Raw genomic sequence first — 17,170 nt, forward strand, 5'->3', positions numbered from 1 at the left:
CCCCACTCCCCCAATACTGAATACGAAATGACTTTTGTCTAGTTTTTACTGTGGACTTGATATTTCTTAATGAGTTCTACCTCTTTGCTTGTACTTACTGAAATTATTTTCTTCCTGCGATGGTTGATGACAACTTTTGGGTATGATGACAACTTTTAGTCTGTTGAAAGAGCCTGGACTACCAGCCCCACCTTTGAGATCAGTGGAAGCTTAGTGTCTGTCTTCTGAGTCTTCTATTCCCTCTCATCTTTTCCTATAACATCAGTAGCCCTTATTGTGTTGATTTTCAGATCTTACTATTAGCCCAGACCTGTCTGGTGATGTCCAAGCCCTATTTCCAATGGCTTACTGGACATGGATGACCAGGAGGCTCTAAATTCAACATATCAGACAACTCATCCCTGGTTTGATGTCCCTAAGACCGCCTGAGTTGGAAGAATTCATAAGCTAGAAAAGCTGCTATAGTCCTATAAATTATTATTATTATTATTATTATTATTATTATTATTATTATTATTTTGCTTTTTGGGCCACACCCAGTGATGCACAGGGTTACTCCTGGCTCATGCACTCAGGAATCACTCCTGGTGGTGCTCAGGGGACCATATGGGATGCTGGGAATCGAACCTGGGTCGGTCACATACAAGGCAAATGCCCTACCCACTGTGCTATCGCTCCAGCCCCTAATCCTATAAATTATTACACCAAAATGACCTGTGTTAAAATCTCAAAGAGAATGAACATAGGATAAACCCAAATGTACAGAAGCCAGCCCAAACTTCCACGCATCCTCTTTCAATGGAGTCTTGACAACACGAAAGACATGCTGCCCACCATGGAAACTCCTCCCAGCTCTGGTGTCCAGAATTTTATTGGGAGCCAGGCAGGGACCACCCCAATCACTGATGTCAGCTGCTCAGAGGCCAGTACCCACTGGAGCAAAAAAACAGCATTCCCTTTAATTCACCTGGTGAAGATAAACTGGTTACAAGGGCACATACAGGAACCTGTCTATCAGACAAAATATTGCAAAGACTCAGAGGTTATTTCCCCAGATTAGTCCCAAAAAAACATGTTTCTTGGGAGCAATGTGTAGGCAATCTGAGTTAACCCTTTCTTGCAGGATTCCCTAAAGATACTCTTCCTTATACTCATCATTTTACCTGTATCAAGCCAGATATAAGCCTGGGTTGATCATTTCATCCCAAGCAAGCCAGTCCCATTTCCTTGTCAATGCCTCCCCTCCTCTCAGTCACTTCTCACGTAGGTCTCTGAAACCGGGTCTCCTAGTTTAGTTTCCTGCCAGCCATTCTCCATATTGCTCCCATCTGGGAGTTAGAATTGTGATAAATGCTATGACAGAAGTGTGCACAATTAAGGCATTTGTGTTACATGCCTTAATAGAGGAAGGAAGGCTCGTGGCGTAGTGACGAGAAGCAACAGTCTCGTGTCTCACTTCTGGCTGAATGACTCAATAGCATCACCAAACCTGTAAATTCAAGATGCATGTATCTGAGACCCTTTGGGGACAGTTCCCAACAGATCTGGTTCCCTCCAGGCTACACTGTCCAGGCAGAACTATGTTTCCCTAAGGTCACGATGGTGTAATAATTCTGGCCGTGTACTTGGCCTGGAATGTTTGCTCCTCAGTATTCAGCTCCAGCACCATATGAACCTCTGCACCCCAGTCCAAAGGTGCTGCCCTTCCCATTCTCTGCATTCTGACTTCTCTATCAAAATGCTTGTCCCTTGTCTCATGTTGCTCACTTAATCCCTCAGTATATTAAGGTGGTTTTTCGTTTGTCTTGGGCTTAGGGGCCATATCCAGCAGTACTCAGGAGCTATTCCTGGCTCTGTGCTCAGGAATGACCCTTGGTAGTGATCAGGGGAACATATACTACATTGGGAGGGAAGTGAGGTCTTCGGCTTGCAGAGCAAATGACTTATCCCCTCCCTCCAGCCCCCGTGAACTTCAATTTTACAACCTCAGAACCTAGCATTGATTTTTTTTGGGGCTTTTTTTGGGTCATACTCGGCAATGCTCAGGAGTTACTCCTGGCTCTGCACTCAGAATTACTCCTGGCAGTGCTCGGGGGACCATATGGGATGCTGGGGATCGAAGCTGGTTTATCCGCATGTAAGGCAAATGCCCTACCTGTTGTGCTTTTGCTCCCACCCTTGAATTTCTAAGTTACTCATTATTTAAGGAATAAGAAACTTCAATTGAGAGCAGAGTTTAGTGCCTACTTATACAATCAAGGAAAGGTGTAAGCTATAGATGCAAGATGTAAGAACATTTAGCATTGTAGGAAAAGATATTAATGATTAAAAAATGTCCCCAAATAGTGTTTGCTACCATATATTAATTCTGTGACATTGGGAAAGGTTTATTTCCTGGGCTTAAGAATCTTTATTTGTAGAATGAATATAACTGTAGCTCCTGCCTAGAGACCTGTTAGGAAAAGTGAAAAATTGCTTCCTTTGGCTTAGTGTGGTGTTTTGCACCCAGCAAGAGCTAATGCATTTTACATTGTGATTTCCAATTTGACAGGTCTCTGGTCTCCAAATACCAGTTTGTGTTATGACTAAGTCTGAAGGCAAACTGGGGATGCCCAACGAATAATCAGAATATTATAAATAGGGAAATATGAAAGGAACTTTGAAGGTGAATGTGGTATCATTCACAGAGGGGAGGTAAGCTACATTCTGATGTCAGCATATTAGAAACTAATGATTAATATTTTTTTTTTTGCTTTTTTTGGGTCACACCTGGAGATGCACAGGGGTTACTCCTGGCTCTGCACTTAGGAATTACTCCTGGCAGTGCTCAGGGGACCATATGGGATGCTGGGAATTGAACCTGGGTCAGCCACGCCCTACCCGCTGTGCTATCACTCCAGTCCCTAATGATTAATATTTTTAAGACCACTTTTTTTCCATTTCTACTTTAATGCAATAAATGCGCTCCTAAAAGCCAGCGTGTGCATAACTATACAATAGCTGCCATGAAAAAGGGGAAATGGGGTATGTCACAGCACTTGATATAAACAGAATTAATACTTTTATATAGACAAAGCGCATAAGAACACATAAAACTGTATGATTCCTGAGCTTGAGAGAGACTGCAGAAGTGGATGCTGGAAGGTTGCAGCTTCTAAATTATTGGAAAGGAGCAGTTACAAAGGCAAATCTGCTGACAGGGATAGGTACTGCTTACACACACCTGGTTCACTGAGGAGCTGGTAGATAGTGAAGATGCTTGAGATGTTTTGAATGTTACTAGTTTATTTCAGCTGGTTTTGTTTTCATTTGTTAATAATTTCCCTGGACCTTTATCTTTGCTTTAAATAATCATACCTCAGAAATAAAGGACTGAGGTGATTTTTAAGTGCTTGTTAAAATTTTCCATGGTGGGGCCGGACATGCAGCACAGAGGGTAGGACGTTTGTCTTACATGCAACCAACCCAGGTTCGATCCCTGGCGTCCCATATGGTCTCACAAGCACCGCCAGGAATGCTTCCTGAGCCAGGACTTAAGCCCTGAGCATCACTGGGTGTGACTTCATCCCTCCACTCCCCTTTTTACCCCATGGTTTCCTTAAGATTCAAGAGTTGGATTGTTTGGGGGCCAAACCTGGCAATGGTCAGGGGCTATTTGTGGCTCTGTACTCAGGAATCACTCCAGTGCTGCTCAGATGATCAGACTGGAATGCTGGGGATTGACCAGGGTTGGACACGTGCAAGGCAAGTGCTATACTTTTGTACCATTGCTCCAGCCCCCAAGTTGGCTCTTTTAGGGGCCAGAGAGAACAGGTAGGACAAATGCCTTGCATGAGGCCAGATGTCTCTCTAAAGACTTGTGACTTGCAGCTCCCTGATAAAGAGCTCAAAGATCATTCTGGTGGGGTTCTGGGGATCAGGGATCACTTGTGATGGGGCTCAGGAAACTATGCAGGGTACCAGGGAACTGAATCCAGGTTGGGCGTGTGCAAGGCAAGCTTCCTGATCACTGTACTGTCTTCAGCCCCCCAATTTCCTTGAAAAGTTTGAGAATTCTGATCTATTTAGTCCACTCATGCCAATAATGTTACTTGTTTCATATTTTTTCATTAACAAATGTTTGCTATGTGCTGAAGAAAATCACACCAGGTAAAAATGTTTCTGAAACTAAGTATGAGAATACCACGGATCCTAACCAGGATCATGATGTTTCACCAGCATTTTACAAAAGGTTCTGAACCCTTTGAAATCAATTGCTAAAAAATCTTATTCCCAACCACTCAAGTTTTCATATAAATCAAATAACCACTAGGTCCACTCCACTTTCACATTCATCCTTTAAAAACACACTTTTAGAAGTGATTAGAATAACCTATTTTTTCATCCCTATAACAAATCTTTGCAGATGCTTTTACTAAAATAATAACAAACAAATGTTCTTGTGAGGGGCGGTAATTCTACTGCTTTGCAGGCTAATATTTTGAAGAAACAACAACAAAGAACCCAAGAAAACAATTTTAATTACATAGTACAAGGAAATAATGCAGCGTTCAATGGAAGCTTAGCTATGTGACTATTAGGGAATGAACATGCAGTCCACGAGTAGTCCAAGTAATAAGCTGAATAACTGAAGAGCATTTGACATTGCTTATTACAATTTTGTGACAGTCTTAATTGTCTTCATATCTCGGGGACCAGAGCAAGCCCTGATGGACAGCAGGTATTTTACAGACATAAAGGGGAGGGGGAAAAAGAACAAGCACAGGGAAAGCATATTTCTTGACTTCCATTACCTATGTGTACTTTTGAGTCCTACATAGGGCAGAACTTTCCCAGAGCAGGAAAGTGGGTCAGCAGGGCCAAGTCACATAGCTTTCCATGTCTGAGCTCTGGGTTCCCTTCCCAGTCTAGAAAACCTAACTCTCCTCCTGGGATCCTGGGGTGTGGAGATGGTGGAGGGCAGATGTTGGTTCCTCCAGGGGTTATACAGGTGATACACACTGGCCCCCAGGGCTATCTCAATGCACCATGGAACTTGTTTTCCCACAAAACTGCATAGAGGTCTATGAACAAAGTCTGGGAGGCTGTGGCAGGTAGTTTTCCATGAGGAAAACAACTATGGGCTCTTAGGATTTGGAACAAAACATCTGTTCCTAAAAGAAAATGCATGTTAAATTTTAGCCGTAATTTTACAATTACTTCTTAAAAATCTATGGAGTGGGGTGTTTGGGAGCCACCGAGGTGATGCTTAGGTATTAAGTCACTACAGCCGCATACAAGGCAGCCTTATCTCCCAGGCTCTCTCTCTGTCTCCTATTTTAATTCTTTACTGGGGGCAGTACTACTCAAGGGACTGGAGGCCACAGTCGGTGTGTTTGGCCAACTGGGCCATCTGGTACAATGCTTCAGCCCTGATGAAATGCTACTGCTCAGGCCGATGCTTGGTGCTATGTTCCAGCTGTGTCTGGGAGCTACATGGTATTGGAGATCCAACTTGGGCCTCACAAATGACCATCCTTTGAGCAACTGTCTGGGCCAAGGTATGATTATTAAATTTCTCACCATCACTAAAGATATAAACATTTGAGAGTATTAAACTATTTCTTAGGAGCTGGAAGTACAGTGTGTGTGTGTGTGTGTGTGTGTGTGTGTGTGTGTGTGTGTACTCAAGGGAGGGAGGAGTTACGTACATGCTTTGCACTTGGCCAACCCCAATTTGCAGCCTTGGGAAGCCTCTGAGCAGTGCTGGGGTGGGCTGGGTGGTCCCCAGCACTGGTGGTCCTATCAGCACTGCATTCTTGGTGCTTGCATTGGGCTGCTGCCCCAGTTGGTCTAGAGTCACTAGAAGGGGCCCCTCATCTCTTGAACAACTCTTGGGAGGTCCTCTTCCCCCCAAATATAATTTTTTCCTAAGAGCTGGCAATAGAATAATCTATTTTGCTCACTTTTATGCTCTGAAAATTCTAGGCAGATATCTCCTATAAAAAAAATCAAAACATTTTAGATTTACATAAACAAGGAAATGTTTAAGGTTATACCTGGATGAAGGTCTTCCAAGCCCCCACACACCATGGTACCATCCTTAAATTGTGACTAAACCTAAGACTGGAGTATCGTATACTGCAAATACTGAGAAAAGCAACAGACTCCTAGGATTCTCATGTGTAGCCTTGTGGGACTTCTTTCCGACATTCTGGACAGTTTAAGATAACAAAATTTTTTGGGAATTGGAATAAATAGCAAAATCTAAACAGCTTATGGAAAACTTACAGCTTCTAGCAAATCTATGCACACCTCAAGCTACAATGAAACGGGCTTGCTTTTACTGTTTCTGAAAGTACAGTAAACCGTAAATACTAAATACCTTAGATTTAAAATTTCAAAAGGAGTTTTTCAACCAACTTTAAAATGTAAACAAAACAATGCTCTAGAAATCAGTGACAAGGAATGCAATGTTCCTTCAGTTAGTACTCTTTTTGGTTTTGGGGTAACACCCAGCTGTGGTCAGGGATCACTTCTGGCAAGGATGAGGGAACTGTGTTTGATGTCCATGTACAAGGAAAGCATTTCACCTGCTGTAACATCTCTCCAGCTCCAGAGCACAACATTCCTTAGAGTTGATTTTAAAAATTAAAATGTTTGGGCTGGAGAGAGTTCAACAGGTCCAATGCATACTTTGCACCAGGAAGCCAGAGTTTGATCACCAGGACTACACAGTCCATTCCCACCTCCAAGCACTGCTGAGAGGAGCCTTCAGTACCAAAACAAACAAGTTTAGAGTGTTTATTCCTGGTATTGGCTATGCTTTACATTTTTGAATGATTTTCTTTGATCTCATTATTGTTGAATAGCAAAATACATATATACATACACATATATACGCATATATGTGTGTATACACATATATGAATATACATATACACATTCATATACACGTGCACACACACATATACATAAATATACCCTGCTTATTCATTGGGAATATATCCTATCTCTGCAATTCTGTAACATTTCGACTTTCTGAAATAGTACTGACTATGCATCAAGCTGAACATAGTGAGAGTCCGTTTTCTGAGATTATAAATGTGGTTACATCGCCAGTTTCATTAATATCTTAATAGCTACTCAAGGATAGCCTGTCAACTTGGAAAAATGGTTGCTGCTACACAACTTTAAAGAGCTCTATACAGTGAATACATACCAAGAACAGACTCTTAATCTGACAAGTTTGAAACAGTCACAAACAACAGGGTAGCTGTACGCAAGAGCTTGAACTGCCGAAGACAGGGAGGTGAAAGGCTTGGACTACAACACCTAGCAAGGACTGTGCAGAGACAAACAGTGCTGGGTATTTACCTACCTGACCCTGTGCACCTGCCTGTATTATTCCTATCAATACAACATCATACTTGGAACAAAGAGCCATGCAATCAGAGTTTGAAATGAAATAGAGTCTGTTCAGGGCTTCATAAAATTGGCTCTCAATATTGCCAAACCTCCCTAATCAGCAGTTGCAAACACTTCACTGAAAAAATATTAAGGAAAATTATTGGGAACTCTACAAAGAATAGTTGGGTGTTGATGCTACTGTACAGGTAACCATCTGGTAGAGAAAATATCACCATCCAAACATCGTAATGTCTCCTATCATCCCAGTATATTTTTTTTATCACAATCTAAAATTATTTTATTCAAGGATACTTGTACTGCTTCTAGTACCTATAATCGAGTCCTCTGAAAAATTATCCTTTATATATAAAATAAAAATCTAACGTTATAGAAATCTCAAAATTTTAATGTTATTACCATTAATATTCTAAAGAAACTGACTTCATGGAAAAAAGTTTTTGAGTATTTATTGCCCAGGTGGGTTGGAAAAAAATTCTTTATGTGGCAATGGTTCTAATAAATCTGTAAACAGAATACCCTAAAAATATCCTTATTGTCATGAACTACTGTAATTATGGATGTGTGATATTTTAAATCTTAAAGCCTCTTAACATAATCATGTATAATATCTATATACAAAACATACATTTCACTTTATTTCAAACATATGAAAGAGGTAATTTCAAATCACACTAAACATAATAAATATAGAACCTGCTTTGTTAAAAATCTACAGTATACATTCAAGTAAAGGCTAAACTTCTGATGCCAACTATGAGACAAAAATTAAACATTTACAATAATCAGTTTCCTAAAAGTGCTATTTTTAATACCTATAAGAGGAAACTCATTCTAGTGCTTCTGTTTCCATCCAAACATCTTTACATTCCTTTATTCACAGAATCAGATGCTTCTGTTACTAAAAATACATATCCAAAGCTTTCATATCCTTTTAAATAGATTTAACATTTAATTCTTTGGGGGAGGACAGAGAAATCCAAACAAACAATTCAGACCATCTAAAATTATTAGGGATGACTGACTTTATGACACACCCTGTTTTCAACTTAGATGTGAACTTTGATGACCATATTAAGGAAAAGTTCCAGTCCACATGTCTAAGGTAAATCATCCTTGTCTACATGAGAATTTGCGTAGGGCAAGGAGCATCCATTAGAGCAACCTTCCTGGGATCCAGGTCTCGAGGCCATCTCCATTACTGACTTGTACATTCTCTTCCAACCTGATTTGGTGTAGTTTCTTCGGGAGTTATGTTCAGTACATTGATTGAACTGCTGGAGAAAGAAAGGCAGATCTGAGCACTCATCTCCTTTCAGATTTTAAATATGCCTGAACAGCTCTGCTGGCTTCCCTGCACTGTGCTGAGTAAAACCCGAGAATCTACCAAGCCACAGACTTAATTTTCCTCAAGAGGCACAACCTAGCAATCTTACTAATGACTATGTAAGAAGTTCACGCATAGACCGATACCTATGTTCAGACACACAGGAACGAGCTTGGCAAAAGTCTGAAGTAGAAGGAGAAGCAGGAAGAGACTTAGGAAGCTTAGATGTGAAGACTGGAGAGGCGTTAGCTACAACTTCATGAAGTTTCTTCTGCCGTGGCCTCGGGTGCACTGTATGATTGTCCTGATCAGAACCTGTGAAAGGAAAGGACCGAAAGCACATAGTAAGGTATTTAAATACAGCATAGGTAACTGGGTACTTTATCTGTGGTTCAAGGGTGCTAAGTGAGACAGGACAGGACAGATTAATCTAAATGGCTACTCTAGCCTCGTAACTCTAGCATTTTGTTATGCACATTACACAAATATCGAGAAGAATCTATCAGCTCATAATGAAAGTTTTTGTACACATAATTCTGCCATTCTTATTCTGACAATAAAAAAAATATGAGTTTATTTTAGCTCTAAAGTTTGAAAGCTCTTTAACCTTTAACAACATGTGAGTAATCTCTTATACAGGGGCTTAATGGCTCCAGGGTGAAATACAGCAATCTTCACACACCTCTAAGGAAACTTTTTGGATCATTATTAGCAGATTATTCATAACAAGCAATACAATATAAATACTTTAGGTCCTGCTTTGGGTGCAAGGCTTGGGGGTCAGGGTGGGAACATTCAAAATATGGTGGTGGGATTGGCGTTGGAAAATTAAATGTAATAAATTATTGGGAACAACTTTATAGAAATAAAATTTTTAAAAATTTGAGAGCTCTTATTGGTAATCCATAAAGTTTAAATAACTTATAGGATTTTATTTATATGTATTTTCAAATGAAATAATTTATGAAGTACTCACTTCCTGAGAAGGCACTGAAAAGTTTCACATTTTCTGAGTTCTGGTGGTCAAAGGTAGTCATGTTTAAAAATTGCTGTTTTAACCAACTGGCTCGTTCTTCTTCAAATGCCTTTCTCTACCACAAGAAGCAAAAATGAAAGCAAATTAAGTAATCTAACAATCACATAGTTGCTATTTCACATGATTTTTCGATTGCTCTTTGGTAATCCAATCTGGAAGCCAAAAACAACCCACAACATTAGCTTGGCATCATCCTAGAGAACCAAGACAAATTTCATTTAAGAAAATCAAGTGTTAAAATAGAAATCCGGGCTTGCTCTCCAGGCCCGTCTCTTCCTTGGACACGCATCTCACTTGCCTGTCTACTTCTCTGCTTGCCTATTTTCACCATGGAGAATCCTGTGTTCACTCCTGAACATGTTCTTTACTCTCTCTCACCACTGGCATATTTCTAAATAAGCCTCAATAAAAAAGATCTTGCTTTCCCCCCAAAAAAACCCAAAAATCTATTCATCAAAATACCCGTTATACCTAAAACATTCTGAACACTCTGGACATTCTAAGTATCTCACAAAAGCCCTGCTCTCATCCTTTAACTACCACCAGTGAACCACCAGAGGGCACCTGTCAAATCTTGCCCTTTTGCATGGCTGAGGAATTTGGAAATGAATTCTTTCCCCTCAACACCCCCTTTTAGTCCTCTACTGGCCTCACCGGCTCTGGCAGAGAAGGGAAAATGGTCTCAAAGCTGCCAGGCGTAGCTCATAGGTGGGAGGGATATGCGCTCAGAAACACAACCTGAGACAGGAGGAAAGGCTGATATGTTTGTGACAAAACAGACTCACAAAGTGTGATAAAACACTCACAACTATGGCTGTACTCTCTGCCAGCCACTTCAGAAATCCAGTATATAAGGCTCACTCAGAATTATGAACATAAAATCTCTAATCAGCATTTGAAGAGAACGTGAAAGAAAAGACACTAAGAAAAATGAAGAGAATAACCTACCATACATAACAGATAACCAATTAATCTTTTTTAAAAATGAGGGCAGAAGGCTGGAGCAACAGCACAGCGGGTAGGGTGTTTGCCTTGCACACAGCCGACCCAGGTTCGATTCCCAGCATCCCATATGGTTCCCTGAGCACCGCCAGGAGTAATTCCTGAGTGCAGAGCCAGGAGTAACCCCTGTGCATCGCCGGGTGTGACCCAAAAAGCCAAAAAAAAAAAAAAAAAGGGCAGAGAAGGGGAACTATCAAACTATTTTACAAGCACCTATAAAATATGCTATTCAAATAAATGTGACAGTGTAAAAATATATAGGGACATTAAAAAACTTCTGCCATTTGGGAGAGTGGGGGCTGAGGTGGGGGCAGGCCACACCCAGCAGTGTTCATGGCTTATTGCTGACTCAATATTCAGGGGTCACTCCTGGTGGTGTTCAGGGGACCACATGTGGTGTTGGAGACTGAACCTGGGTCAACCGCATGTAAGCCAAGTGCCTAAATCCCTGTACTATCTCTCCAGGCCTCCCCTCTTTTTCCTTTTTTGTATAATCAAGATTCTTCACTGGTTTTTTTAAGTCTCAATCATAAAGTACTCATACCTGTGTTATATACTGCAGGACAGAACACAAATGTGGTAACGCTGTCAATGAACAACAATATTACAGACAAACTGTGAAGCAGTGAGAAGAGAAATGGAATAAGGGTAAGAACTACAGGAATGTCCTCATCTTTCACTGCAGAGGTCAACTGATACTATCTGAGGCCAAGCAAATATGAAAAGGAAGCATATTATCTAGAGCAAAAGAAGTTAACTCAAACAGTGTTTAAAAAGGCAGTTAACAAGTCAGTAATATTATGAAGAAATCAGATATAAATGAGAAACAGTGTAGACAGGTGGTACAGTAAGAATACCAAAGACCTTATTTTTCGTAGACTATCAAGAGAGCCCTCCCCGAGACCCAGTCCCAGCAGCCGACCTCCACTACTCCACTGCTGCCATGCTCCAGGACGCTTTCCACATGCTCCGGCCGAACCTCAAGCATGAGTGAACATATTCCTGGAACACGTGGCCACTTTGTAGCCACATGACACGTAACACACTCCCTACTCATCTACTAATTTTCATAAACTCATACAGGGAAAGGAAATATATATATAAATATACATATACACACATATATATATATATATACGGCTCTCGGAGAGCCCGACAAGCTACCAAGAGTATCCCACCTGCACAGCAGAGCCTGGCAAGCTCCTCGTGGCGTTCAATATGCCCAAAACAGTAACAATAACAGGTCTCATTCCCCAGACCCTGAAAGAGCCTCCAATCATTGGGAAAAATGAGTAAGGAGAGGCTGCTAAAATCTCAGGGCTGGGATGAATGGAGACATTACTGGTGCCCACTCGAGTAAATCAATGAACAACAGGATGACAGTGATACAGTGATCAAGAAAAAAGGCTGACACAGATTAAGGTTAAAATAATATTTTTCAAAAAAATTTTACAAACTGTACCAGTGATTACTTTTGGGAATGAAACAGGCAGTAAGAATGGAGGCTATGTTCTCGCTTCACAGCTCTTTTATATGTGCTGAGTTTATTTTTAATTAATTTACTGGGGGGTGGGGGTGGGCCGTGACTGGCGGCATTCAGGAATCACTACTGGCAGTGCTCAGAGGATCATATGTTGATCCAGAAACCGAACCTGGGTTAGCTGCATGCAAGGCACTTTAATTCCCTGTACTACTGCTTTGGCCCCCGAGTTTCATTTTTTAAACCATGTTTAGACATGACCTCTTTAATTTTGAAAGGAAATATACAGGGATACACTGTGCTAAATACGGAGCTGTACAAAATGTGCACACAGCAGTTCAAACTGTTAACTGTCATCATACACACCTCTGGGTGACGGAGAGGGAGAGGAAGAAATTTCATTTCAGTGTGTCCTCCCCATGCTCCTGACCACTTTTTTCAAAACAAACATGTTCTTGGTTACATGTTACACTGTCTTCCAACACTAAAGCAACTGGCAGTGGGTATGTGGCAGACTGCCAAGGCTTACTCCTGGCACTGTGCTCAGGGATCACTCCTGGTGGGCTGGGGACCATATGGGGTGCTGGGGACTGAGCCCAGGTTGGCCATGTGCAAGGCAAGCACGCTATCTGCTGTATTATCAATCTGGTTCCCAAACAGAGTCATGTGAAGTCAAAATATTAACCACAGGAAGCTAATCCAAATAGATACTGAATATTTAGTTTCTAGGACAAGCTTTGGAGCTCCAAATCTGGTGAAAGGGACTGTCTGTGCACTCAGTGTCCTTCCGTTTCAAGTTCCCGATGAGGCCTCAGGAGAGTACACGAGCAGCAGGACGCCGCTGGACTGCAGGCCTACCCCTCCGACTCGGAAGCTCTACAGGGAAAGTGAATCGTGACAATACCTCCAACCCTAGGCGAATGGCGGCTTCTGTAAAGCTTCGTCTTTCTTTCTCAAAATTCTTTTTCTGCTCTTTAAATAGAGACCACTCTTCTTTCAGTCGCTCCTTTTCTTCCAACAAGTAACAGTCGCGTAGCAGTGAGGAGGTATCGTCATCACACGCAGTAGCAAGCTGCTGCTATTAAATGGTAAAACTCAGTAAGTTCCTGAGGATCCTTGCAACGCTCAGTGAGGAGCAATCCAAGCTAGAGAAGGTGGGTCCACCCGCAGTGGGAAAGGACAAGCGGGACTGGAGCAATAGCACAGCGGGTAGGGCGTTTGCCTTGCATGCGGCCGACCCGGGCTCGATTCCCAGCATCCCATATGGTCCTCTGAGCACCGTCAGGGAGTAATTCCTGAGTGCAGAGCCAGGAGTAACCCCTGTGCATCACCGGCTGTGACGCAAAAAGAAAAATATGAAACGAACCAAGGGTTCTTGTTTCTCCTGTGGCAGTACTGCCTCGGGACGTGTGTGCAACGCAACTTAGCAGGCAGAAAATTTAGTTCAGATCCAAACAGTATTAAGCACTACAGATTTGATGAAATAAAACAAAACCTAGCAAGATGTGGCACATGCTGACCCTCCTGGGGAGAGCTGCTTTCAGAGGTAATGCACACTGACCTGTAAGAGCTGCTGCTGAGTTTTAATCATTTCCTTACAGTGTTGAATTTCTAACTCGAGTTTTTCAGTTTCTTGCTCATGGTCTTGCCGTGAGATCACATCTTCTTCGCTAAAACCCTTTAGGTGGACCTTTGAAGCTAATACAAAACAAGGAACTTTACGTAAGTTTCATACCCACCATTTTGTCTGCAATATTCTCAGACATACTTAAAATCAAAAGTACTCCAGAAAAAAAAAAAGTATTAGAAGTTTTCTGTATCTGGAATCAGATTTTCTAGAACAGGCTTTCTAAACTAATTATTTCTTTTGCCCTTAAAAAATTTCTTAAGTGTGGTCAGGGAAAAAGAACAGTGGGCAGCGCTCTTGCCTGACACACAGTCAACCCAGGTTTGATCCCCAGCATCCAGTACGGTCTCTCAAGCCCCCTCAGGAGTGATCTTAAAGTCAGGAGCAATCCTAGTTCTGCTGGGTGAGCCCCCCACTGCCAATTTTAGAAGCCACTCTAAGACTAAATTTTTATTATTTAACACTGAAAAAAATTTAAATAGCCAAAAGCATCTATAAGGAGTGTACAACAGCTAGAAGTTCATATTATTTTTGTACTCAATATACTGCTAAGTAGAACTTTGTTTGTTTTTTGGGTCACACCCAGCGATGCTCAGGGGTTCCTGGCTCTATGGTCAAGACTCACTCCTGGTGGTGCTTGAAGGACCACATGGGTTGCCGGGAATCAAACCCAGGTAGGCCGCATGCAGGGCAAATACCTTACCTGCTGTAATATGGCTCAGGCTCCCACAAGTAGAACTTTTATTGTCAACATTTAATTTGTAATTCAAAAATCTGTCCAAGTTTGCATACAAATTAAGAGTGGACAAAAGTGGCTGAAGCAATAGCACAGCGGGTAGGCTGTTTGCTTTGCATGTGGCAGACCCAGGTTTGATTCCCAGCATCCCATTAGGTTCCCTGAGCACTGCCAGGGGTAATTCCTGAGTGCAGAGCCAGGAGTAACCCAAAAAGAAAAAAAAGAAAAAAGAAAAAGTAGACAAAGAAGAGAAAAAAATATTTCACTTTTTTTTTTTTTTGCTTTTTGGGTCACACCCAGTGACACTCAGGGGTTACTCCTGGCTTTGCACTCAGGAATTACTCCTGGCAGTGCTTGGGGGACCATATGGGATGCCGGGGATTGAACCCGGGTCGGCCGCATGCAAGGCAAACGCCCTACCCGCTGTGCTATCGCTCCGGCCCCCAATATTTCACATTCTTAAGACAGTTGCCCCCACTCCCATCATCCTCCCCCCTAAATCATGCCATGAGTCTTGCTTCCTGGTACTAAATTCTGTAAAGTCTAAATATACCTGTTGTTTATTTACTAACAGAAAATAACTTAACTCAATGAAACCTCATGTAAATTAATTCTGGCACTAAAATAACTTTGCTGATTGCTCTGTACTATTATTAAGGGCAACTGGCACTTAGTGTAAGTTCTGAAAATTTAGAATACATTTTCTTTAAATTGCCTTCATTTAGTGAACACAAACCTTAATTTCCCTGACTTAAAATGCATATAAACTATATTTAACAAATATAAAAATTAAGAATATTCATAACATAGATCTATCTATAACAGAAAATAGTATCTAAAACAAGAAAGTGGGGGCCGGAGCGATAGCACAGCGGGTAGGGCGTTTGCCTTGCACGCGGCCGACCCGGGTTCGTTCCCCGGCATCCCATATGGTCCCCCCCAAGCACCGCCAGGAGTAATTCCTGAGTGCAAAGCCAGGAGTAACCCCTGAGCATCGCTGGGTGTGACCCAAAAAAGCATAAAATAAATAAATAAAACAGGGAGTCTCAGGATCAGTTCCCCCCACAAATACTTAAAAAAATAAATAAATAAAAATAAAACAAGAAAGTGCTATGTATTAGGCTTAAAAAGTGCAGGAAAAAATAGATTTTCATTTTTTTAATCTATGTCTAAATATCTAATCAATGTAGATAAATATATGCATCAAACTCTTAAATGTTGAATAGGCTTCTGAATATTCTATCTACTTTGCTAATTTTTTTTGGTTGGACATCATTATTTTATTCTTTTTTCCTTTCCCTGCCACAAACTTCTCTTTCTTCTCTTTATTTTAAAACAATTTTTGAAAGAATTAGGGACCTAGGAATGTATAAACATCTAAGAATTAATAAAAGGTTCCTACCTCTATATAATTATTAGTATTTCTTAATTTCTAAGAATCTGACAATTTAGAATATATTTTCCTTGAATTACCTTCATTTACTGAGCAGAAATCTTAATTTTGGTTTAAAACATATACACTATATTAAAAAATAAAAATATTCAGAATATATTCACAGATATAGATACATCTATATATAAGTAGCACTGTAGCATTGTCGTCCCATTGTTCATCGATATGCTTGAGCGGGCACCAGTAACATCTCCATTGTGAGACTTGTTGTTACTGTTTTTGGCATATTGAATAAGCCACGGGTAGCTTGCCAGGCTCTGCCATGTGGACGACATACTCTTGGTAGTTTGCCAGACTCTCGGAGAGGGACGGAGGAATCAAATCTGGGTCAGCCGCGTGCAAGACAAATGCCCTACACGCTGTGCTATTGCTCTAGCGCCCGGCTAGCTCAGTTGGTAGAGCATGAGACTCTTATACATAAGTACCAACAAGAAATGGCTGTCTGATAAGACTTAAACTCAAGTTCACTAGTCTCAGATATGTACTGCAAACAGATATAAAGTTCACTTTCCAAAAATTCACTCAGAGCAAAATCTCGGGTTCAAACCTCACAGCTGGAAGCAGACAGAATACTACATTTTTCCCTTTCTTTTTGGGCCACACCTGGCAGAAATCATTCCTGGCTGTGTGCTCACGGGATCATTATGTGGTGCTATGGATCATACCTGGGTCAGCAAGACAAGTGCCTTACCCATTGTACTTTCTTCACCCTAAAATCTTTCCAAAACACCAATATGAGCTAGAGAACTTTTTGGGTTTGAGTCCATGACACAGCTTCCCAACTGACTGAAAACGAAGTAATGCTAAGTGTTCATGTCTCACTTGGCAGCCATAAGGCCATCAATACCTTGATTATCAAGTTTTTCGACATGACTTTTCAAAATTCTCCACTGTTTTCTGATGCTGTTTGTAAGCTGTTCTCTCACAGTTTCGCATGAAAGGTCCCATATACTCTCTCTGTTCTGTTCTCCGGATTCTTCTTCAACATCAGAGAGAACCTAATGTGAGGAGACAGAGGAAAGAAGAGGCCAACGTTTTAAAATCCCTTTGGCTACTAACTCAGTAGCTTTCAGACTGACTGTTGGAGATACTCATCAAAGTC

The 17,170-nt window shown here is 41.2% G+C and overlaps 1 protein-coding gene across 11 annotated transcripts in view; it reads right to left on the reverse strand.

The window, feature by feature from the left end:
• Nucleotides 1-4,500: 4,500 nt before the first annotated feature.
• Nucleotides 4,501-17,170, reverse strand: part of SSX2IP (SSX family member 2 interacting protein) — a 44,511-nt gene continuing 31,841 nt past the window's right edge. For 7 of the 11 annotated variants that reach the window (XM_055138826.1, XM_055138828.1, XM_055138827.1 and 4 more), the window contains 6 exons: nucleotides 16,916-17,066; nucleotides 13,814-13,950; nucleotides 13,157-13,330; nucleotides 9,711-9,825; nucleotides 8,881-9,049; nucleotides 4,501-8,684 (listed from right to left, as the gene is read on the reverse strand). In XM_055138826.1, the coding sequence (XP_054994801.1) occupies nucleotides 8,606-8,684; nucleotides 8,881-9,049; nucleotides 9,711-9,825; nucleotides 13,157-13,330; nucleotides 13,814-13,950; nucleotides 16,916-17,066 (825 nt within the window). In that variant the 3' untranslated portion in view covers nucleotides 4,501-8,605. The remainder of the gene's footprint in view (nucleotides 8,685-8,880; nucleotides 9,050-9,710; nucleotides 9,826-13,156; nucleotides 13,331-13,813; nucleotides 13,951-16,915; nucleotides 17,067-17,170) is intronic. The other 4 variants (XM_055138825.1, XM_055138823.1, XM_055138822.1 and 1 more) reach the window with 4 other exon arrangements.

This window comes from Sorex araneus, chromosome 5 (genome assembly GCF_027595985.1).
Source record: "Sorex araneus isolate mSorAra2 chromosome 5, mSorAra2.pri, whole genome shotgun sequence".
NCBI lineage: Eukaryota > Metazoa > Chordata > Mammalia > Eulipotyphla > Soricidae > Sorex > Sorex araneus.